Source organism: Bos taurus, chromosome 1, assembly GCF_002263795.3.
Source record: "Bos taurus isolate L1 Dominette 01449 registration number 42190680 breed Hereford chromosome 1, ARS-UCD2.0, whole genome shotgun sequence".
In the NCBI taxonomy this organism is placed as follows: Eukaryota; Metazoa; Chordata; class Mammalia; order Artiodactyla; family Bovidae; genus Bos; species Bos taurus.
The window spans coordinates 7,223,168-7,247,276 of NC_037328.1; the positions used below are offsets into that span (position 1 = coordinate 7,223,168).

The following is a 24,109-nucleotide window of genomic DNA, read 5'->3' on the forward strand; positions in this document are numbered from 1 at the left end:
AGAAGTCATTAAATAGTTGAGATTATCTGAAATATATATTCAGTTCATGCTTCTAGTTTGGACTGCTTTAATGTTTGTCAAGTTTTTATTTCATTTTCTTAAATAACATTTGGTTGTCTGTGAATCGGTCAAGTTGTATTACTCACTTTGTTTGGGGTATGACTCTTTTTTTCCTTTTTGTCATCAGGAGAAAACAGAGATACATCTGAAACATCATTTCAGAATGCAATGCTGAAGCCCATGTGTGAAACATTAACTTATATCCCAAAGGATCAGCTATTGAGTCAGAAACTCCCTGCAAGATTGATTGCTGGTCAGAAAACAAACTTGCCAGAATACCTCCAGACTTTGTTAAATACATTAGCCCCATTACTCCTTTATAGAGCTCGGCCTGTGCAAATTGCTGTCTATCATATGCTATACAAGTAAGAATTCTTTCAGTTGAATCAGTATTGTGGTGGTTTTTTAAAAAATGAAATATAGTTTTGGCCTTCCCTGATAGCTAAGTTGGTAAAGAATCTGCCTGCAATGCTGGAGACTTGGGTTCAATCCCTGGGTTGGGAAGATCTCCTGGAGAAGGGAAAGACTGGGCACTCCAGTATTCTAGCCTGGGGAATTCCATGGACTGTATAGTCCATATGGTCACAAAGAATTGGACAAGACTGAGTGACTTTCACTTTCACATATGTAGTTTTAATTTTTGGTCATTAAAAAAAAGTCAAAAAGAAAGAAGTTACCAAAAATTAAAAAAAAAAAGTCAAAGTAAAAACAGCAACAATGTAAGCTTGACTAAATGTTTCAGTAACAGGAATGGTCATGGTTCTCCATGCACAGTTTATATAGTCCTGGCCATAGTGGATTATTTCAGAATAAGCTCAGTAAAAGGATATACTCACTACAAAATCAGTATTGGACTTTCTATTGCTAAGCATGACTTAACAGTGAACCATTTCATGTAACTTAATATTCTGACTTTCAGATTGATGCCTGAATTCCCACAATATGATCAAGATAATCTAAAGTCATATGGAGATGAAGAAGAAGAACCAGCCTTGTAAGTTATTTTTAATACAAGTCTTCCTCAATTTACAGGGTTACATCCTATTTGTAAGTTGAATACATGTTGAGTCAAAGATACATTTGATACACATAACCTGCTGAATATCAGTTTATCCTAGCCTACTGAAGCGTGTTCAGAACGTTTCCATCAGCCTACAGTTGGGCAAAGTCATCCAACTCAAAGTCTGTTTTATGATAAAGTGTTCAGTTCAGTTCAGTTCAGTCACTCAGTCATGTCCGACTCTTTGCGACCCCAAGAATCACAGCACGCCAGGCCTCCCTGTCCATCACCAACTCCCGGAGTTCACTCAGACTCACGTCCATCGAGTCAGTGATGCCATCCAGCCATCTCATCCTCTGTCGTCCCCTTCTCCTCCTGCCCCCAATCCCTCCCAGCATCAGAGTCTTTTCCAATGAGTCAACTCTTCGCATGAGGTGGCCAAAGTACTGGAGTTTCAGCTTTAGCATCATTCCTTCCAAAGAAATCCCAGGGCTGATCTTCAGAATAGACTGGTTGGATCTCCTTGCAGTCCAAGGGACTCTCAAGAGTCTTCTCCAACACCAGAGTTCAAAAGCATCAATTCTTGGTGCTCAGCTTTCCTCACAGTCCAACTCTCACATCCATACATGACCACAGGAAAATCCATAGCCTTGACTAGACGGACCTTTGTTGCAAAGTAATGTCTCTGCTTTTGAATATGCTATCTAGGTTGGTCATAACTTTCCTTCCAAGGAGTAAGCATCTTTTAATTTCATGGCTGCAGTCACCATCTGCAGTGATTTTGGAGCCCAGAAAAATAAAGTCTGACACTGTTTCCACTATTTCCCCATCTATTTCCCATGAAGTGATGGGACCTGATGCCATGATCTTCGTTTTCTGAATGTTGAGCTTTAAGCCAACTTTTTCACTCTCTACTTTCACTTTCATCAAGAGGCTTTTGAGTTCCTCTTCACTTTCTGCCATAAGGGTGGTGTCATCTGCATATCTGAGGTTATTGATATTTCTCCCGGCAATCTTGATTCCAGCTTGTGCTTCTTCCAGCACAGCGTTTCTCACGATGTACTCTGCATATAAGTTAAATAAGCAGGGTGACAATATACAGCCTTGATGTACTCCCTTTCCTATTTGGAACCAGTCTGTTGTTCCATGTCCTGTTCTAACTGCTGCTTCCTGACCTGCATATAGGTTTCTCAAGAGGCAGGTCAGGTGTTCTGGTATTCCCATTTCTTTCAGAATTTTCCACAGTTTATTATGATCCACACAGTCAAAGGGTTTGGCATAGTCACTAAAGCAGAAATAGATGTTTTTCTGGAACTCTCTTGCTTTTTCGATGATCTAGTGGATGTTGGCAATTGGATCTCTGGTTCCTCTGCCTTTTCTAAAACCAGCTTGAACATCAGGAAGTTCACGGTTCACATATTGCTGAAGACTGGCTTGGAGAACTTTGAGCATTACTTTACTAGCGTGTGAGATGAGTGCAATTGTGTGGTAGTTTGAGCATTCTTTGGCATTGCCTTTCTTTGGGATTGGAATGAAAACTGACCTTTTCCAGTCCTGTGGCCACTGCTTAGTTTTCCAAATTTGCTGGCATATTGAGTGCAGCACTTTCACAGCATCATCTTTCAGCTCAACTGGAATCCCATCACCTCCACTAGCTTTGTTTGTGGTAATGCTTTCTAAGGCCCACTTGACTTCAGATTCCAGGATGTCTGGCTCTAGGTGAGTCAGTGATCACACCATCATGATTATCTGGGTTGTGAAGATCTTTTTTGTATAGTTCTGTGTATTCTTGCCATCTCTTCTTAATATCTTCTACTTCTGTTAGGTCCATACCATTTCTTTCCTTTATTGTGCCCATCTTTGCATGAAATGTTCCCTTGGTATCTCTAATTTTCTTGAAGAGATCCCTAGTCTTTCCCATTCTGTTGTTTTCCTCTATTTCTTTGCATTGATCGCTGAGGAAGGCTTTCTTATCTCTTCTTGCTATTCTTTGGAACTCTGCGTTCAGATGCTTATATCTTTCCTTTTCTCCTTTGCTTTTCGCTTCTCTTCTTTTTACAGCTATTTGTATTGATAAAGTGTTAGCTATCTCCTGTAATTTATTGAGTACTGTACCAAATGTGAAAAGCAGAATGGTTGTCTGGGTAAGAGTGGTTGTGAGTGGCTTGGTTGTTAACCCTTTGTGATTGCGTGGCCGCCTGGGAGCTGCAGTTCACCAGCACTGCCCAGCGTTGTAAGAGAGGACCGTTCTGCGTTATAGCCAGTCTGGGGAAAGGTCACAATGTGTAGTATAGTTTCTACTGAACACTCATTGCTTTGACACTGTTGTAGTGTTGAAAAATTAAAAGTCAAACCATCATAAGTTGGGATTGCTTCATTAAATTGTCATAATCCATCATGATGATTTTAGAAGACTGAGGCAATGCAAAAGCTCTAAGTTTAGTGAATACATTCATTCCACAAATCTTGTACATTTATCTGTAAGATATAAATGAATTTTAGAGCTCACTTGAAGAGAAAGTTACTCTCTCTTCTAATTGTTTCTAAGTCATTTTCAGTTTGCTACTGTTTAGTAAAACTTTCTTTGGCCACATAGTAACTGGGGAAAGAGTATACCCCTTCAAAAATGTATTGAGCACCCCTTTGTGCAAGTGTTAATTAAATGGTGAGGGGAGAATATAGTGTTAAGTAAGCTGTTTTCTTAAGGAGCTTATAATCTAATTTAGATGTATTGCCCTAAAACTGAGTGGGCTTCTCTGGTGGCTCAGCAGTAGAGAATCCACCTGCCAGTGTAGGAGATGTAGGTTTGATCTCCACGTTGGGAAGATGCCTTGGAGAAGGAAATGGCAGCTTGCTCCATTACTCTTGTCTGGGAAATTTCATGGACAGAGGCGCCTGGTGGGCTATGGTCCATAGGGTCACAAAAGAGTTGGACACGATTAAGTGACTAAACAACCACCCTATAATAGAAGACAGTGTGTGACAAGTGCTAAGAAAAAGGATGATGTTAGTGAGACACAACTACTGTGCCAAGAAGGGAAGACATTGATGAAAGGGAAGACTTTTCAGATTAGGGAGCATTTCAGCAGGCAGGGGAAAGTTACAGGAACACCATGTGCAAAGGCATTGAGGCATGACTGCTCATGATATGCTTGGGGAATATCGAGTTGTTGCCATGTGACATATTTTTTAATTTTCTAGGTCTTCTTCCAGTGGAATATAAGCTGTGTGAGGCTTTCAGTCTTTTATTTCTGACTTTTTGTTCCCCAGCACCCAGTTGTTGGCCTTAAATAGTTATAAATAATCCTCATTTGTTGAGTAAAAGAATAAATGAGGGAGTCCCCTGGTGATCCAGTGGTTAAGAATTTGCCTTCCAATGCAGGAGATGTGAGTTTGATCCCTGGTTTGGGAACTAAGATCCCACATTCCGGGGAGCAACTAAACCTACATGCTGAAACAGCTGAGCCCACGTGCCACAACTAGAGAGTCCCTGTGCCACAATGAACGATCCACCAGATGCAGTGACGTTTCCATGTGCCGCAACTATGACCCAATGCAGCCAAATAAATGAGCATGTGCAGAGTAGGCAGGGAGGGTAGAGTGAAAGATAAAGCTGGAGGGTAATGAAGGGCCTTCAAAATGACATTTTCTAGAGATCGGGGCATTGTTTGGTAGAAGGTGGGATACCATCAGCTGATTCTGGCAGAAGTCTGAAGCATAAGTAGCTTCAGACATAGAAGTAGCAAGCAGAGCTGGAGGCCATTCTAGAAGTTCCAAAGTGCATGGAGGTCAGTGTGTAAAGTGGAGAGTTGTTCTTTGTAAAATCTGCTGATAGTTGGTATGGAATGGAGAAGGGTTGGTACATGAGATGGTGGTGCTGAAGGTAAAAACTTAAGGGCAGAAGTTGGAGAGAACTTTTACTTATGGGCTGGTAGTAGGAAACCACAAGGAAAGAAAGATCACAGAGGTAAAAGAAGAGACTGAAGTCAGAATGTCAGAGAGAATTTGACTGGAGATACACACAAGTCTTTGGAAAAGACCCTGATGCTGGGTGAGATTGAAGGCAAGAGAAGAGGGTGACAGAGGATGAGATGGTTGGACAGCATCACTGATTCAGTGGATGTGAACTTGGGCAAACTCCAGGAGATGATGAGGGACAGGGAAGCCTGGTGTGCTGCAGTTCATGGGGTCCAGGAGTCAGACATGACTTGGCAACTGAACAGCAACAACACACATGAGTATTTCACTTCCTGAGACTCTTACAAGCTTGTCTAAAAGTGTTAATAAGTACACTGCTTCCATAAAGAAGAAAATTACCTTACATTGCCATGAGTTAATACGAATGTTAAATTTCCTTTAACATTCCTTTAACTGTATTGAAAGACAATACAGTCTTATGATCTTCTAACCCTTTGTTGGTTGATAAAGGACCTGATAGGATTTGTTAGCCCTAATTGTTCCCCTGGCTAGGCAGGGACTTCAGACTAATCAGTTAGCCTCTCTGGGTGTATGATTTTTTTTCCATCTATAAAATGAAAGGTAGAAATATACATTTTCTGCTGGATCATTGAAAAGGCAAGAGAGTTCCAGAAAAACATCTATTTCTGCTTTCTTGACTATGCCAAAGCCTTTGACTGTGTGGATCACAATAAACTGTGGAAAATTCTGAAAGAAATGGGAATACCAGAACACCTGACCTGCCTCTTGAGAAACCTGTATGCAGGTCAGGAAGCAACAGTTAGAACTGGACATGGAACAACAGACTGGTTCCAAATAGGAAAAGGAGTACATCAAAGCTGTATATTGTCATCCTGCTTATTTAACTTATATGCACAGTACATCATGAGAAATGCTGGGCTGGATGAAGCACAACCTGGAATCAAGATTGCAGGGAGAAATATCAATAACCTCAGATATGCAGATGACACCACCCTTATGGCAGAAAGAGAAGAACTGAAGAGCCTCTTGATGAAGGAGGAGAGTGAAAAAGTTGGCTTAAAGCTCAACATTCAGAAAACGAAGATCATGGCATCCGGTCCCATCACTTCATGGGAAATAGATGGGGAAACAGTGGAAACAGTGGCTGACTTTATTTTGGGGGGCTCTAAAATCACTGCAGATGGTGACTGCAGCCATGAAATTAAAAGACGCTTACTCCTTGGAAGGAAAGTTATGACCAACCTAGACAGCATATTAAAAAGCAGAGGTCTGTCTAGTCAAGGCTATGATTTTTCCAGTTGTCATGTGTGGATGTGAGAGTTGGACTATAAAGAAAGTTGAGCGCAGAAGAATTGATGCCTTTGAACTGTGGTATTGGAGAAGACTCTTAAGATTCCCTTGGACTGCAAGGAGATCCAACCAGTCCATCCTAAAGGAGATCAGTCCTGAGTATTCATTGGAAGGACTGATGTTGAAGCTGAAACTCCTACACTTTGGCCACCTGATGTGAAGAGCTGACTCATTTGAAAAGACCATGATGCTGGGCAGGATTGAAGGCGTGAGGAGAAGGGGATGACAGACGATGAGATGGTTGGATGGCACTGACTTAATGGACATGAGTTTGGGTAAACTCCAGGAGTTGGTGATGGACAGGGAGGCCTGGTGTGCCATGGTCCATGGGGTTGCAAAGAGTTGAACATGACTGAGCGACTGCACTGAACTGAAAAGTTTTTCCTTTAAGTACTAATTTCTAGAGTAAATTTTATAGCATATCTTACATATTTATAAATATAAAAACATGTATATATTTCTATATCATTTTATGCCTTTCAGATTCTATAATTGCCTTTATATAAAATTAAGGGTCAAAATTGAACCTATAAAGGGGAACTTTTAAAATGGTTTTTGGAAAATAGAGGAAGATTTTTCTAAAATGCTTCAAATTTATACACGCTGTCAGTTTGTTAAGAGACAAATTATGAAGAAAACTGTGGTGTTTAATCATTGATTCTTAGGTCGCCACCGGCTGCACTGATGTCTCTTCTTAGCACTCAAGAGGACTTACTAGAAAATGTTTTGGGATGTATTCCTGTTGGACAGATAGTTACTATCAAGCCACTGAGTGAAGACTTCTGTTATGTTCTGGGGTACCTCCTCACTTGGAAATTAATACTTACTTTCTTCAAAGCTGCTTCATCTCAGGTAAATAAAATGAGACAAAAAAAAGCTTCTGTCAAAAAAGTATTTCTCTCTTACTATCTTAAACCTTTCCTTCCCCTCCTTTTGGAGAAAAATGAGGACATGCCTCACATTTTAGTCTGCTCTTATCTGGCTCATTACAGACATTCTGCTAAATTTATTTCTGTCTTTACTTTGTCACCCTCCCACAGTTTTATGCTTGGATCAGTTTTTTTCTAACTGAATGTATCCACCAAGTCTGTTTATTGCAGGAAACCAGGTTTCTATAATTTACTTTTGTGTTATCATAGTAACAGTTTCTAAAGAACTGGATCTTGCTATTTTCTTTTTCCCTTTGGTCAACTTCTGACTCTTGTGGGAATATCAATGGAAATTCACCTTATTTGAAAATCAGTGTTTAGAGAAAGATCTATGAAATATTACCATATGTAATTCAAGCTGTTATCACTAAATAATGAAAATATCCTATAGTAATTATTTTGCCCAAATTATTTTAGCAGCCACTAGATGTCTCTGTTGTCTCACGTTTAACAAGGAAACTGGAAAGCTCTGCTCCAGTTTAAAAAATTCTTTTAGACAGATGCCTGCTTTTAAAAAAAGTTCCAAACATTGAATCAGTTTAATAAAGTAGGTCACTTCTTTGTCAAGTTAATACAACAAGACTTAAATCGCTACATATTTAAAGTGTGACTAAATATCATGGCATTCATTTTCAATGTGATTTTTCAGAATCCTTAAGTTATAACTTATGTTGTTGCTAATAACCCTTGTAGTTGTTTAGTCACTTAGTCCTGACTCTTTGCGACCCCATGGACCCCATGGGATTCTCCAGGCAAGAATACTGGAGTGGGTTTTGCTTTCCTTCTCCAGGAGATCTTCCCGGACTGGGATCAAACCCATGTATCCTGCGATGGCAGGCGGGTTCTTTGCCCTGGAGCCACCAGGGAAGCTCAATAATCTATTTCTTGGTACAAATATATCAACATATACATTTTTGCATTTGTTTATCTAAGGAGAAAATGAAATCACAGAGGCAACACTGGTCTAGATGTTCAGATTGTTTTATTTATTTTCAGTCTTACCACTTAGGTTTGTGTTTTGAGCTTGTCTTAATTCACTGATTATATATTTCAAGAACTACTTGTTAGGCTTCTGCATTTGTTTCTTAGAATATTGTTGATCTCTAAAAAATTGCAGCATATTGAGGCCTTATATCTAAGAATTTTGTTCTTGTTATACTCAGATATTAGGAATAATTATATAATTCTTATATGCAGAAATTATGAGTACATCATCTTTTTCATTAAGCCAGGGTCGGAGAGGGGCACAATTAGATCAGCATTTATTGAGCCTAGAAGTTGAACTGAACTGTCAACAAGTAAACCACCATAACTCAGTAAATAACAGTAATTAGAAGAATCCTAAAGCAGACCGTTTTTTAAATAAATTTTTGGTCCTTAATCTGGGTTGTTTTTAACATTCGTCTCAAAAGAATTAGTGAATTAAATTGAATTGAAAATAAGTGTGTGTGTGTGTGTGTGTCTTATAGTTTTGCTGAGATGTATTTCACATATCATCAAATTTGCTTAATTACAGGATGCAGTTTTGGGGACTCCTCAGGTGGTCCAGCGGTTAAGGCTCTGTGCCTCTGCTGCAGGAGGTGCAGGTTTGATCCCTGGTCGGGGAACTTCAGATCCCAGTGTGGCCAAAAAAAAAGATAAAGAGTACAGTTTGGTGTTTCTAGTGTATTTACAGAATTGTACACCATCACTGCCATCTAATTTTAGAACATTTTCAGTATCTACACACATCAACACCCAGCCCCCCTCCCAAGCCCCCCCCACCCCACAAAAAAAAAAACACCCTTACCCACCTGCTGTCCCTTTTCCTTTCAAACCCCCTGGCCACTGGCAACCACTAGTCTATTTTCTGTCTCTATGATTTGCCTACTGTGGACTTTTCACATATATGGCCTTTTGTGTCTGGCTTATTTCTTGTAGCACAATGGTTTCAAGGTTTGTTCATAATGTAGCGTGTGTTAGTATGGCATTGTTTTTTATGTCAGAAAAATAGTTCATTGTATGACTGTAACACATTTTGCTTATCAGGTCATCCAATGGGTGTTTAGGTGCTTCTACTTTTTGCCTATTGTGAAAAAAGCTGCTGTGAAGGCTTATGCCTTAGTTTTTGTGTGTATGTTTATTTTCATTTTTCTTGTGTTGTATACCTATGAGTGGGACTTCTGGCTAGTAGACATGTGTTTTTTAAAAGTCCATTGATATATGCAATAAATTTTTTTTAAAAATTCTACTTTCCTTCCAATTTTTTATTTTGAAAAATATTCAGATTTACAGAGATGGTAGACAGCAGACATCATGATGCTTTGCCAAAAGTATTTAAACATGTATATCCTAGAAATGGCTTTCCCAGATGGCGCAGTGGTAAAGAATCTGCCTGCCAACACAGGAGGCACAAGAGACTCGGGTTTGATCCGTGGGTCAGGAAGATCTACTGGAGTAGGAAATGGCAGCCCATTCCAGTATTCTTACCTGGGAAATCTCATGGACAGAGGAGCCTGGCCAGCTACAGTCCATGGGGTCACAAAGAGTCAGACATAACCGAGCACACATTTACATACACATAAACTCCTAAGATAAGAACATGTTTATCATAAATGTAATACAGATATTACACTTTAATTTTGATGCAATAATATTATCTAATTTGTATTTAAAATTTGCCCCCTAAAAAAATAAAAATTTCCCAGTTTTCCCAGTAATGTCCTTTATAATTTTATTTCCTTTTCTATTGAGGATTCAGTCAAGGATTATGTTTGTATTTGTCTATCATATTTCCTTAGCTTATAATTCCTCTACTTTTCTTGCTTGTCGTTCACCAAGTCAGCTATTTTGTAAACTGTCTTCCAGTTGGGATTTGTCTGATGGTTTTCTCGTGGTTATGTTCTAGTTATTTTTCAGCAAGGGGATTTATTGCACGGTGGTGCTGTGTTTTCACGGTCACCTTAGGAGCACAAAATATCGTGTGTCCTCTTTATTTGGTGATGTTAAGTTTGGTTACTTGGTAAAGGTAGTGTCCTCCAGATTTCTTCGTGGTCGATTTTTTAAGAATCCCAAATGCCAAATCCTATGGCTTGATCTTTGTATTTGAGCATTCATTGTGTCCAGAAAATGGTATCTGTGTACTCTGAGGGGACAATATGGCATAGTGGAAAAAGTAATTTTAAAACAGGTACAAATACCAAAGAACGCAAGGTAAATGTGAACAAATGAAAACTACATTATTGAGGAACGAGTTTTTAAAGCACATGTCTCATGTAGATACCTGTAGTATACCCAGTGGTGCCAGATTTTTCCTGTTTTTAAGAAAGAAAGCAGAAAAAAGAGCCATATTATTATGTGAAATTTCTTGATTTATAAAACAACTCCAGGACATTTTGAGCTACCAGATTGTTCTGTCATAAAGGGATGCTGGAATGTTTGGTATAGGGTGAGGGCAGCCATAGCAATGGGATTAGTTTTGAGCAGAATTTTGAAAGGTTAGAGATTGTGGTGTGGAAGATTTGGGAGGAGAATGAGTGAAGCATCTGTGGGCAGTGGCAAATAGATTTTTCTCAGCTCAGTCTCCCAAGTGGCGGTGAACTTATCAACAGGAGACAGTTTGGGAAAGATGTTAGAGGCATATGTCTAGTAACGAAGGGGTAGTGAGAACTTCTGCTAGTGTATGAGAAGGGGGAGCAGTGTCATCAGACGACCCGACTGGAAAGTAACACTGTGTGATGTATTTTGTAGGACTCTTCCATGTCATTCTCAGTGTTCAGATAAATGCATTTTTTCACTGTGTTGCTGCTGCTAAGTCACTTCAGTCGTGTCCGACTCTGTGCGACCCCATAGACGGCAGCCCACCAGGCTCCCCTGTCCCTGGGATTCTCCAGGCAGAACACTGGAGTGGGTTGCCATTTCCTTCTCCATTCATTGTGTTCTTGTTCTATATATGTATATACACACACACACACATATACATTGTACTATATATATAGGTAATATATATATATTTTAAAATATTTGTTTATTTATTTGGCTGTGCTGGATCTTAGTTGCAGCATGTGGGATCTAGTTTCCCCCACCAGGGATTGCACCTGGGCCCCCTGCATAGGGAGGACGGAGTCTCAGCCGCTGGACCACTCCCAGGGAAGTCCCAATCTGTTTATACTTTAATTCATTCCAAGTCTGCTGAATGTCCTATTTAATTGGGTTTACTAACAAAAATTCTCTCATTTCCACCAGCTTCGAGCTCTGTATTCAATGTACCTTCGAAAAACAAAAAGTTTGAATAAATTGCTTTATCACCTGTTCAGGCTTATGCCAGAAAATCCAGCCTTTGCAGAGACAGCTGTTGAGCTCTCCAATAAGGACCCTCGAACTTTCTTTACAGAAGAGCTCCATTTGGGTATTAGAGGTCAGTATGATGTGTGTGTGTGTTTCTTCCTGGGGACGAGGCTCAAGTCAGCTTGTATGACTCTTTACCATGAGGACGTGGAGAGTAATCCCAAATGTGGGTCCCCTCTATGACATTGTTGAAGTGCCAGATTTTCCCTATTTCTCAACATAGAATAAATAATTAGATCTTATGGTTGAAGTTCTTAGGAATTTAATTCATTTTTGAAGCTTAGTTTCTAGATTACTGTTATCTTTTACTCTGTAGACAATAATGTTTTGTAGGCCCATGGATGGTCTTTTGTTGGGGAAACGAAGATGAGTAAAATGTATTATTTTTTCACTCTGGGAGCTCACATTTTAGCTGAAGGGGTAGACATGCATACATCTAGCTACGCCTCAGTGTTAAAAAGGATTTCCTGAGAATAGGAATTGTTTTAAATGCCTTGGAGATCTGAGGTTGGAGCTTTGTCTTGTGGGTAGTACAGTCGGACTCTAGAACTTCTGCATAACACGTCAGTGAGCTCTGGGGAAAGTAAAGGCCGCCAGTTTTTTTTTTTTTTTTCATGATTTGGGGCTTCCCTGGTAGTCCAGACGGTAAAGCCTCTGCCTGCAATGCAGGAGACCCAGGTTCGATCCCTGGGTTGGGAAGATCCCCTGGAGAAGGGAATGGCAACCCACTCCAGTACTCTTGCCTGGAAAATCCCATGGATGGAAGAGCCTGGTAGGCTGCAGTGCATGTGGTCTCAAAGAGTCGGACATGACTGAGCGACTTCACTTTCACTTTCATAAGAAAAAGAATCTTTAATTTTTCCTCCTCTTTGAAGTGTGTGTGCTTCATTTTATTTGTGATCTTCCCTGCAAAATAGTGCTATTTGGGGGCAGATTTTTCCGTATCCTTCAGGATCTTCTTTCTACCATTCTAATTGTTCATTTTGAATGTGGGAGAAAAAGCTACTATTCTACAGAGTTCTGGTTTCCTTGGTATGTCTGTTCTATGAGCTCTAGCGCTAGTGTCAAGGAACTGAAAATGATTTTCCGAGGAAAGTACTCATATCAGTGTGTTCTGTGTAAGAGGTACGTGTTACTAACTAAGAATTTGTTTTTTCCTCAGATACCTCAGCTCTTCCCTACCATATTCCACACTTGGCTTGTTCAGTCTATCACATGACATTAAAAGACTTGCCAGCCATGGTCAGGCTGTGGTGGAACAGTAGTGAGAAGCGTGTGTTCAATATCGTAGATAGATTCACCAGCAAGTATGTTAGCAGTGTTCTTTCTTCTCAAGAAATATCTTCTGTGCAAACAAGTACACAGCTGTTTAATGGCATGACGGTGAGTATTATCTTGAATTTTTTTCTAGAAAAGTTGTCTCAGTATTGGTTACGCCTATCCGTTGTAGTGAGTATGATCACAATTGTAGCTCTTGGTTCAGAAATTAAAGAAATTGTCTATTTTCTGATTCTTGGACATCAGATCTCAAATTAATGCATCGATTGAAGTGATGTTATAATTTCATTGACCTATGCTAAATAGTTTTTGAACATTCACTAGTTAATTCAAAATATATATTGGAATACCTATAGATGCCAGGTGCTTTGTGCCAGTCACCTGCAAAATAGACAGCTTAGAAGGGTCTCATTCCTGTCGTGTAATAACACACAGTCCGATAAAGGAAAGAGGGTGATATTGGTAATGTATTTTGCATTGGAGACTGGAAAGTGGCACATTAAGAGGAAGAGTGTTCTGCAGTCAGGGTGGGAAAAGGTCATCCGGCTTGGGGGCCTAGGTAAGACTTGATGGAGGGGGGGTTATTTTGAGGTTGGCAGGATGCCGCTGTGGGTTACAGCATTTAATGTAGAGAAAACAGCACAGCAAAAGCAAAAAGTTTGAAGATGAGAATGTATTAATAATTTCTGTGATTGCTTAAGAAATAATGAGTAGCCCAGTATTCATATAGAGTAGTTTTCATGAAGGTAAATAGAGAACAGACAGCTTCTGTGATGAATTGAGTCCATACTGGAAAAGGCATCAACTAACATTCTAAAATTTTTAGTGCTGTGTAGCCACTGAATTTTTTCTTCTGAGGCAGTGACGGTGTCAGAGTTAAACAGTGAAATTGCTCTGACTGAAGTCTTACAGCATGGGCTGCTGGTGCGGGGCATGGGTTCACGTGAGTAGTTAGGGAGGCTCATAATGTGTAGACATGAGGAGGGCCTGCGGGAAACAGTGAGACTAGTCCTTAAAAGGGGATGGATGTGAGAAATTCTGTGGTGATTTAACCAAACTTACAGCTAATTAATATCTGAAAGAGAAATTTAAGATGATGCTACACTTTATAGCATAGAATACGAAAGTCAGAAGAATACATTTTTAAAGGATGGTGATTTGTATTCTCTGTTGAGTTTGCAGTGCTAGGAAGAAAATCAAGATCAGGTATAAATATTCTGGCAGTTGATGGTTGGTTCTAAAGCTCAGGGGAATTGTGTGGTAGGGAAAGACTTGGGAGACATCTAAATAGAAGTGATATTTGATACACTGACTTTGGCAGAGAAGGGATAATTAATAATAACCTATTCTATACACTTCTATTCAAAAACTACAATATGGTAAGCCTAGTATAATAAAAACATACTTTTTCAGTGCATTTCTTTTTAAAACATCTTTGTCATAACATCACTATGAAACATGTCAGCTATTTGAATCTATTTCTTAAGTATCTCACATTAGATAAGTGAATATGTTTACCCGTGTTTTGTTTGAGGACTGGCTGCTATCTGTCAACCTGTCAAGATGGTTTTTGAATAAAAGGGAAGAAAAGAAAATTGGCAAAAAAAAAAATTACTTTTCATGTGTTGCAGGTTAAAGCTCGAGCTACTACTCGAGAAGTCATGGCCACTTACAGTATTGAGGATATAGTGATTGAACTTATAATACAGCTGCCTTCAAATTATCCATTGGGCTCAATAACAGTGGAAAGTGGGAAAAGAGTTGGAGTGGCCGTGCAGCAGTGGCGAAACTGGATGCTTCAGCTGAGCACTTACCTCACCCATCAAGTAAGTGTCCACATACATGCTTGTTAGGCTTTCTGAACTAGAGAGAAGTCGCTGCTTTACTGTGTGAAAGGGCAGTAAAACTTTCTCTCTTCTGCTTAAGTAGAAATGGATACTATATTTTGTTGAATCTGACAAAGGTCCATATAGTCAAAGCTATGGTTTTTCCAGTAGTCATTATGGATGTGAGAGTTGGACCAAAAAGAAAGGTTGAGAACTGAAGAATTGATGCTTTTGAACTGTGGTCCTGGCGAAGACTCTTGAGACTCCCTTGGACTGCAAGGAGATCAAATTAATCAATCCTAAAGGAAATCAGTCCTGAATATTCATTGGAAGGACTGATGCTGAAGCTGACGCTCCCATACTTTGGCCACCTGATGCGAAGAACCAACTCATTTGAATAGACCCTGATGCTGGGAAAGATTGAGGGCAGGAGGAGAAGGGGACGACAGAGGATGAGATGGTTGGATGGCATCACTGACTCGATGGACATGAGTTTGAGCAAGCTCCAGGAGTTGGTGATGGACAGGGAAGCCTGGCATGCTCCAGTCCACGGTTTAACAGAGTCAGATACGACTGAGTGACTGAACAGAAACTGAAACAGATATATGTCTAAATTATTTGACCCTGCCAAGCTTATTTTAATTTTTAAGGCTCTGTAGCGTTTTTCCCTCGTGTTTGAAAAGAATCAACTCTTCTTCATTGACCCTGTAGATGTTATAGAACAATACCTGGTATTAAAGTTGAGAGGGAATCTTTTTGTAAGTCTCGGACAGCTGAATGTCTTCTGAGCTACTTTGACTTTTAACATTTCACCTCTCCTCCTGTGGTTAGAGAAATCCCAGTACTTTCAAAGACCTTTTTGCATTTTAAACAAATTGTTAAGTCTTCTCTAGTTTTGTTTGCACCTTCTCTAGTTTTTGTTTGTCAGGCATTCTATAGTAGAGGAAAAGTAGGTTAAAACAAGTCTATTCACTAGTATTGTAGAGCTGGAACAGATCAGCATTTGAGTAGGTGAGATAGTTAATTTCATCATTTTTAGTTAAAAGTTAGGAGAACTGATCCAAACAACTTAATTATTTAAAAAGTTTCATCAAATAACAAGCTAAGACTATAAAAATTGAAAATTGGGTCAGAAGCCTTTCTTTCAAGTCAACATTTAAGGAAGAAACATACCTGGTTCCTAAAACGTGGGAGGTCATTTTGAAAACCAGTATTCATAAAACTTAGAATTGTGATATAGCCAAGCAGATTGATTCTCTTCTCTCCAGATTATAATACAATTTTAAAATTTGTGAAATTGAATAAAGATAATATTGGTGATTTAAAGTGTGTATTTATTGGTTTTTTTTTTTTCCTTGTTAACAGAATGGAAGTATTATGGAAGGCTTAGCATTATGGAAAAATAATGTAGACAAACGTTTTGAGGGTGTTGAAGATTGCATGATTTGTTTCTCAGTCATTCACGGTTTCAACTATTCTCTTCCCAAAAAAGCCTGTAGAACATGCAAAAAAAAGTTCCATTCAGCTTGTTTGGTAAGTCTAAAGAGAAACTAGCTTATTTATATCTTACATATATTAATATTATATATGGATGATATCTAACCTTAGAAAACTGTGGATGTTAAACTCTTAATTGTGGTTAATGGGAGACATATTAAAAATGATTTTTCAAAATCTGTAAAAGAAAATTAGTAATTTACTGAGACTGGTGGCATCAAAGCACTTTAATAAATGGAAGTTTCTAAAATAGCTCTTGGCACTTAAAAAATGGATGGCTTTGCAAGATGTGTACCGTAAAGGAGACTGAACAAATTGGAACTGAGAGCCGTCTGGCATCAGAGCTTTTTGCTCTTTTCAGACATCATAAAGGAAATCTCACTATGCTCAGTTCCATCACAGCAGGTTTCTTTACACACCTCCGTTTTTGTGAGCGTGAGCCTGAGTGCAGAGAACCACTGGCCTTTGGAAGGGGCACTGAACCGTGTTGATTTGGAGATGAATGTAAAGAACAGACATTTCAGTAGTCTCCCTTTTCTTAGTTTAATCATTTTAAAATTACTTTAGTCTGCAAAGCACCAGCTTGCTGACCTGAGTTCCAGTTTTCTCATCTGTAAAATGGAGATAATAATACTTTTCTAAAGGCTGTTGAAAGGATTAAAAGAAGAAGATTTATGTAAAACCTACCACTATTTAAATGGAATATGCAAAGCTGAACATCATTGTTCAATAAAGGATTGCTGTATTCATCTTGTTTTACTTTAAAAAAAAGATAATATTGTCTTTTCAACTTGGCCAGTTTGATAAGAAACATTTGCTTTAATTTCCATTTTGTGTAATTACTAAAGTAAATTTTTATATTAAAAAATTGTTACTTTAGACGTATATGTAAAATGGCAGTGTAAAAAGTTTTTAACACTTAGATTTTTCTTTTTCAGTACAAATGGTTTACATCCAGCAACAAATCCACTTGTCCACTCTGTCGCGAGACCTTTTTCTGAGATTTTTTTTCCCCTCAATGGAATTGATCCCTGAAGAAATTCGAGCAAAGGCAGTGGATTTGATTCATCTTGGAGTGCTGATGTGAGGAGGCCGCTGAGCATTACCTTCAAATAGGGCCTTCTCTGGAAAATTATTTTGGTTCATGTAATGATCTTAAAATCAGGTTTACTTATCTTTAGATTGCTTTGTAAATGTTTGGAAACCTTTTCTTTTACATGAAAATATTACATATTAGAGAGAAAAATATTTATATAAATAGTTCAATCGCTTTGTACATTTAAAAATAAATGTGGAAAAACCCTAAATTACAGAGTGGGAATTGGTGAAAGCATTGCACAAGTGTATTATACTGATAAACTCATTCATTTAGTTTATCTATGTTTAGAACAGTCCGAGTGAGGTAATGAATTGAGAGGGTTGATTTACATCCACAGATATTTTGAGACTTATTTATTAGTTACAACAACAAAATTAATTAGTATTCTGATATTTGTAGATTATTTTAATGATAAAATGACATTAAGCTATTAATATAGCTTATCTTAAGCTATTTAAAGCATGCTCTGAAAGCCTATGTAAAAGAGTATAAACTGAACTTTAAGGTGCCTCCATTTAGTAAGGGTTTTGAAATTCAGAAAATTAAATTCAGAACACTGACCTTTTTACTGTAAAAGAATTTCCTTGTGCTAGTGAAATTTGGATTGCAGACGTGTCAGTGAATTTATTACTCAGTTGCAGTGAGTCTCCAGAGGGTGAGAATTTGAGAGAAACAGAAGTCACCTTATTTTATTCATGAAGCAGAGTGGTTTCTATTCTTCTGTCAAGAACAAAGAAATAGTTATTTCTGAAACTTAAGAGTGGTGGAAAAAGCAAAAAATATAAAAACATTGTAGGAGGCTTTAAATTTTGTAAGCAAATTTTGCTATTCTTACTGGTCAGAATTACACTAAATTAGAGAGAGTTGAGGGGAGCTAATTTTTTCTAGCCTTCATAAGTGTGAGTTAGACATTTTAATACTAAGTATAATTCAGTATAACAGGCTGAAATGAGGTAGGTGAAGACCTGAGTTTTGCTACAGCATTACTGCCCTTAAAAACTGTGCCCAAAATATAAAAGTGTGAAAGTTTGGAACTTGGAATAATTTTATTGCAGTCTTCCATCACATGGGAAATAATTAGCCTATCTCATAGCAAGGTTACGTGAAGACTCAGCTAATCATCTCTGTTGCAAATGTTTAATTGGCAAAAAGCAACTCGTGTTAAATAAAAGTACTGTATACTATCAGCTGGGTAAAATGGTTATTATTGAAATAGTACGAATGTGGTCAGAGCATTGTAGTGGAGACTGAAGTATTCCGTGTGAGTTAAAGATCTTGAGTTGTATTGTAGATGCAGTGTCCTGCCCAGTTTTATCTGTCTCCTAAAATTTTCTCTGTAGTATTTATTACCTTATAGCCTTAGGCTCAAGGAATACAGATAGCAAAATTCTACTACCTCTTCTTCACCCCTTTCTTAAAATATTCTCTCTTTTTCCTATGTCTGTCTCTGACATAGTAAACCCAAAAGATTGTGTTACTCCTCTGTGAAAATTACACACTTTTCCTTTAAAATTGTTTTATAGTAAGGCTTTGTTTATAACTTTTCCAGTATTGGTACGTCTTGCTTCTGACCCATACCCCAAGTAGAAAAGAAAAGGGAATAATGGAGCATTGTTTTTCCACATTATTCTTCAGGGTATCAGGTTCTCCGGTGAAAGAGTATAATTAAGTGAGATGCCTACTTGTCATACTTAGGACACTTGGCACATTTCTTTTAGACTTGTAAATACAAATGTAAAGCTTGTTATTGTTTATACACTAAAGAAGAAGCTTTCCAAAATAAAACTGAAATTCAGAATATCACATTATAATTAAAGTTTGTTTATATAGCTTTGACAACTCGAGAGCATCCCTTAAAATTCTAGCATTAAGGACATTTTAAAATTGCATGAGATTCAGAGCCCATTAGTAAAATTGTTAATTTAAAGCCCTGATGTAAATTGCAAATTTTAGAATTTATTTTTAACTCTTATTTATCACATGCTGTAATGTATGTATATAAGTTTCTGTGGCTTAAAGCAATGTCATTACTTGAGTTTGTGTGGTGTGAATAATTATTTGATTGTTAATACCATATGTGCCCATTAAAATTCTTTTTAATTGCAAAATATTTCAAATATACATAACTAATAATAATATAAATGCCCTTGTACTCTTCATAAACTATTTTGCCATATTTGCTTTTGATTTTTAAAGAAATAAAATGTTACTCTTTTGTACTCTTCCCTGAGAGCATCTCCTCCTTCCCTCATTGGAGCTCACCCACCCTCCTGAAGTTGGTATGACTCCTTCCTGCTTAAGATTTTATATTTTACCACATGTTTCTGTCCATACATAATACAGCAGTTTTTCAAAATTTTGTGATGTGTTCTTTTGTAGTTTCCCTTTTCGTTCAACATTACTGCTATTTTGTATCACTATGTCAGTTTGCTTATCATTTCGCTCACTAATGGTCATTTCAGTTGTTACTCTTTGCCATTTTGAACAGTGCTGCCAGTGTACACTCTTGATAATATTTTCTTATGCAGATGAAACGTGCTAGGTATTCTGAACACATGCCCCCAAATGGAATTTCAGGTAATAGATACTCTGATTTTAGATATGTGCTCTGTGACTTTGTTGCTGTTGTTTAGTCGCTAAGTTGTGTCTGACTCTTACATGTTGACAGATTGCTCTCCAAAGTGGCGTGTAAGTTTGTGCTCTCAAAGGCGGTACAAGAGGATTCTGGTTTTCCCAGGTCATCACCAAAACACTTAGTCTTATCACTTTTAAAGTTTTCTAGTCAGAGCTGTGAGGTAGTAGCTCTTTGTTTTCATTTGTATTTCCCTGGCTACCATGAACCTTAGCTTTATTCCATATGTTTATTGGTCCTTATTTTGTGAATATATCATCTGTATGCCTGTTTTCCTTGCAGATTGCACGTTATGGATCCTAATGTTTTATCTCTTACAGGGATTCTTCTGGCAGGTGGCTTGACATTAACATGGTCTTTGGCTGTCTGTAATTATACAGAATTTTTCAGTTAAATTTAGTCAGATTGATCATTCTTTTCCTTTATGACTGAGGCTTTTCTGTGTTAGTTTTAAAAACTGGTTCCTTCCCTGAGGTTTAAAAATATATATGTATATATTACATATTTTGTTCTAAAAGTTACGAATTTCAACATATACCTAATTTACCTGAAACGCAATTTTGTGACTGTTAGCTAGAAATCCTATCCCATATTGGTAGCCAGTTTTCATAATATTATTTATTAAATAGTCTATCCATTACCCTTTGACTTCACAGTGCCTCCTCATTTACAGTACCAAATCTTGTATGTGTATTGGTTTCCAGTCTCTGTTCTATTCCATTGGTCTATTTATCTGTATTAATTCTATGTATATATATTTTTTCTTTAAAAAATAGCTTTACAGTTAATCTTGCAGAGTAGGCGAGTAGTCTAGTCTTATTCTTCTTTAAGACTTTTCTTAGATAGACATGTCCTCTACTGTCCAAGAACTGTCTTAACTCCCTTTTGCCCTGCTGTGTTCTCTCATGGCCAATTTGCCCTTACTATAGTGAGTCATCTTATGGAAGAATCTGGTAGGTGTCCACCCTAGGCTTTAACTGGTGGGACCAGGAGGCTCTTTTGGCTTTGCCAAATTTTATACTTAAGGTTTTACAGTCCAGTTATTCTCTCTATGGTTTTTAAAATTAGGCAGAAATTTTGTATGTTTATGAATGAAATCCTTGAACCTCACCATGAATTTTTCTTTCTGTTTTATAAGAAGAAAGTTTTAGTCACTTAGTTGTGTCTGACTCTTTGCAATGCCATGGACTGTAGCCCGCCAGTCTCTTCTGTCCATGGGATTTCCCAGACAAGAATACTGGAGTGGGTTGATACCTGTTTTACACAAATTTCTGCAAAAGGACTTTTGGGCCAAGGAGTGTTTAGCATGAGGGTCAGCTAGTTCCAGTAGCTTTGACAATGTCTTTTTTTTTTTTTTTTTAACTGATTTTCTTTTTAAAGAGAGCAACTTCTTTGGGTAGCACAAAAGCATGAATAATTTGTATATTTGTTGTCCGGATTTTATGGAGGTACCTGAGGAGATTAAGAAACCTCAGTTTCCATGGCATTCCAAATTGACGAGTTATCTCAAAAATACTGGCTGCAGTATACAATTTACTCTTTTGTATTTAGGGATATTATGTACCCTATAGAAGACTGTAAGTTTGACCACTGGAGTCTATCTACCTAGTTAAGTATTGGATACTAAAACACTCTAGTGTAGTTATTGTATAGCCAGAGAGTATTGCTCCTTTTCATTCTTTAAGACCCATTAACAATCGGTATCTATAAGAACTTAGGAGTGGAGTGTTCAACACGTCTATTCTGAGTGTGGGTTTCTTTAACTGTGTACGTATAACCATGGGAATTTATTTCATCAGCTAAAGTTAAGAGAATTTCTCAGTATGAGAAGGCATACATTTCTAGTGTATAGTTGATAGTAAAATGAGAAGGAGAAAGTGAAGATATACATTATATAGTATCATCAGATTTACTTTTGCACATTGATCTTGTACCCTGCAACCTTGCTGAACTTGTTTACTAGTTCTAATAGTGTGTGTGTGTGTGTGTTTATAACTTAGAATTTTCTGTATATAAGGTCTTAACATTGGCAATAGTGATGGTGTTCTTTCTTCTGGATGCCTTTTATTAGACATTTGACTAGAAACTCCAGTATTGAATAGCAGTGGGGAGAACAGATAATACTTGTTCCATTCCTGATCTTAGAGGGTAAGCGTTCAGTCTTTCAGCATTATGATGTTAAGCTGTGGTTGATACAGTCAAATTTAAAGGTGACCTGAGTACAAGTTCTGAAGATACTTCAACTAATTAATCTAGGCTGCAGTTTCTTGGTGCAAGAGAAAATAAGCTGGTGGCTCAAAGGATGGGCTGTAGGAGACAACAGATTTTTTATTTTTGTCATGCTCTTGAAAAACCATTAGAGCAGAAATTCTCAGCCTCACTACTGTTAGCATTTTGGGCTGCAAAATTCTTTGTTTCGGGGACTGTCCTGGGCATTGTAGGATGTTTATCTGCATCCCTGGCCTCTATATTTGTTCAATGCCAGTGCACCATCCTTGTGAGAACCAAAAGTGTCCAGGCATTGCTAAATGCTCTCCAGGTGGGAAAATTGTCCCTCGGTGACAGTCATTGCCTTACAACATGGACTAAGCAGGCACCATTCAATAGAAATACAGTGTGAGCCACATATGCTATTTTCAGTTCTCTTGTAGCCTAAAATGTAAGAATAGGTGAAATTTTAAAAACAGATTTTGTTTAACTTGCTATCTATAGTACTATTTCAATATTTAATCAATAAGAATTAGGTACTTTGTATTCTTTTCTCACATTGTCTTTGAAATTCAATGTATTTTAAATTTATAGCACATTCCAATTTAGATAGGAAATTTTCATCAGAAATACTTTGTTTGATTTCAGAAAATTTACTGTTAAAAAATAAATTCACGTGCCCAGGTTTTTCCCAAATGCACTTGAAGGTCTTCCAATAACTGTATCTGGTGTCCCTTTTGAAATTTTCATTAATTAAATAGGCCGCCGGGAGGACCAGGAGGATGAGCGCTGAGCACGGACAGCTGCAGCAGTCTGGGGGCCGGCGCGGCCGGAGTCCTGGGGACAAGAAGTCCAGAAGGCGCAGCCGGCGCAAAGAAACCTACTCCATGTACATCTATAAGGTGCTGAAGCAGGTGCACCCCGACATCGGCATCTCCTCCAAGGCCATGAGTATCGTGAACTTGTTCGTGAACGATCTGTTTGAGCGGCTGGCCGGTAAGGCCGCCTGGCTGGCCCAGTACTCAGGCCGAACCACACTGACGTCCCGGGAGGTCCAGACGGCCGTGCGTCTGCTGCTGCCTGGGGAGCTGGCCAAGCACGCTGTGTCCGAGGGCACCAAGGCCGTGACCAAGTACACGAGCTCCAAGTGAGCCGGGGCCCGACCTTAATAAAGGCTTTAAAAAAATTAAAAAAAAAGAATTAGGTACTTTGTATTCTTTTCTCACATTGTCTTTGAAATTCAATGTATTTTAAATTTATAGCACATTCCAATTTAGATAGGAAATTTTCATCAGAAATACTTTGTTTGATTTCAGAAAATTTACTGTTAAAAAATAAATTCACATGCCCAGGTTTTTCCCAAATGCACTTGAAGGTCTTCCAATAACGTATCTGGTGTCCCTTTTGAAATTTTCATTAATTAAATAAAATTTTGAAATTTTGTTTTTCAATCACATTTGCCACATTTCAAGAGATCACTAACCACATGTTGCTAGTGGCTATTGCATTGGACAGTACAGGCTTAAGCTTACATGTCTGCACAAAAGGAACAGCTTATGATACTCTAGAAAGAATCAGCCTAGACCCTTAAATTCACCTCCAAATACTTTACCTGTATCTTGAGAGCCTTTTGCCCATAAAATTCTGGGATTGTAGCTTATCCTTTGGTTAATTTTTGAATCATGCATAGTGTAGTTGTATGTCAAAATCAGCTATACTTTGGTCATACGTAGCATTTTCCAGAATTTTGAAAAATAATTCTGTGGTAAATTTTACGTGGAAGTTTCATTTATGAAACAAAACCTTACCTATTAAATTGTTGTATCATGAGGAAAGTACTAAATTCTGATAATGGTCCCAAAATAATCATTAAAGATTGTTGGGCATTTCCACTATTGAGTGGTTTTAGTACTCCGAGGGATCTGATGTTCTGTGGTTCTAGAATTATTAGTATGTAAAGTTACC

At 38.0% G+C, this 24,109-nt stretch overlaps 2 protein-coding genes across 4 annotated transcripts in view; both read left to right on the forward strand.

Moving 5' to 3' along the window:
* The window catches only part of LTN1 (listerin E3 ubiquitin protein ligase 1), a 58,918-nt gene extending 39,255 nt beyond the window's left edge, over positions 1 to 19,663 (forward strand). For 2 of the 3 annotated variants that reach the window (XM_059884557.1, XM_024989392.2), the window contains 8 exons: positions 188 to 425; positions 980 to 1,054; positions 7,015 to 7,201; positions 11,503 to 11,674; positions 12,767 to 12,987; positions 14,514 to 14,708; positions 16,074 to 16,241; positions 17,144 to 19,663. In XM_059884557.1, the coding sequence (XP_059740540.1) occupies positions 188 to 425; positions 980 to 1,054; positions 7,015 to 7,201; positions 11,503 to 11,674; positions 12,767 to 12,987; positions 14,514 to 14,708; positions 16,074 to 16,241; positions 17,144 to 17,206 (1,319 nt within the window). In that variant the 3' untranslated portion in view covers positions 17,207 to 19,663. 3 annotated transcript variants of the gene reach the window in all.
* Positions 19,664 to 19,764: 101 nt separating this feature from the next.
* On the forward strand, positions 19,765 to 23,595 carry LOC615183 (histone H2B type 2-K1). The gene has a single exon (XM_010800925.4). It carries the CDS (start codon positions 22,927 to 22,929, stop codon positions 23,293 to 23,295), a length of 369 nt encoding a protein of 122 aa, XP_010799227.1. The 5' UTR covers positions 19,765 to 22,926; the 3' UTR covers positions 23,296 to 23,595.
* The last annotated feature ends 514 nt before the right edge of the window (positions 23,596 to 24,109 follow it).

What these genes read in the sequence shown, in the direction of transcription:
- LOC615183 (XM_010800925.4), top strand. Translation starts at nt 22,927, where the DNA reads ATGAGCGCTGAGCACGGACAGCTGCAGCAGTCTGGGGGCCGGCGCGGC.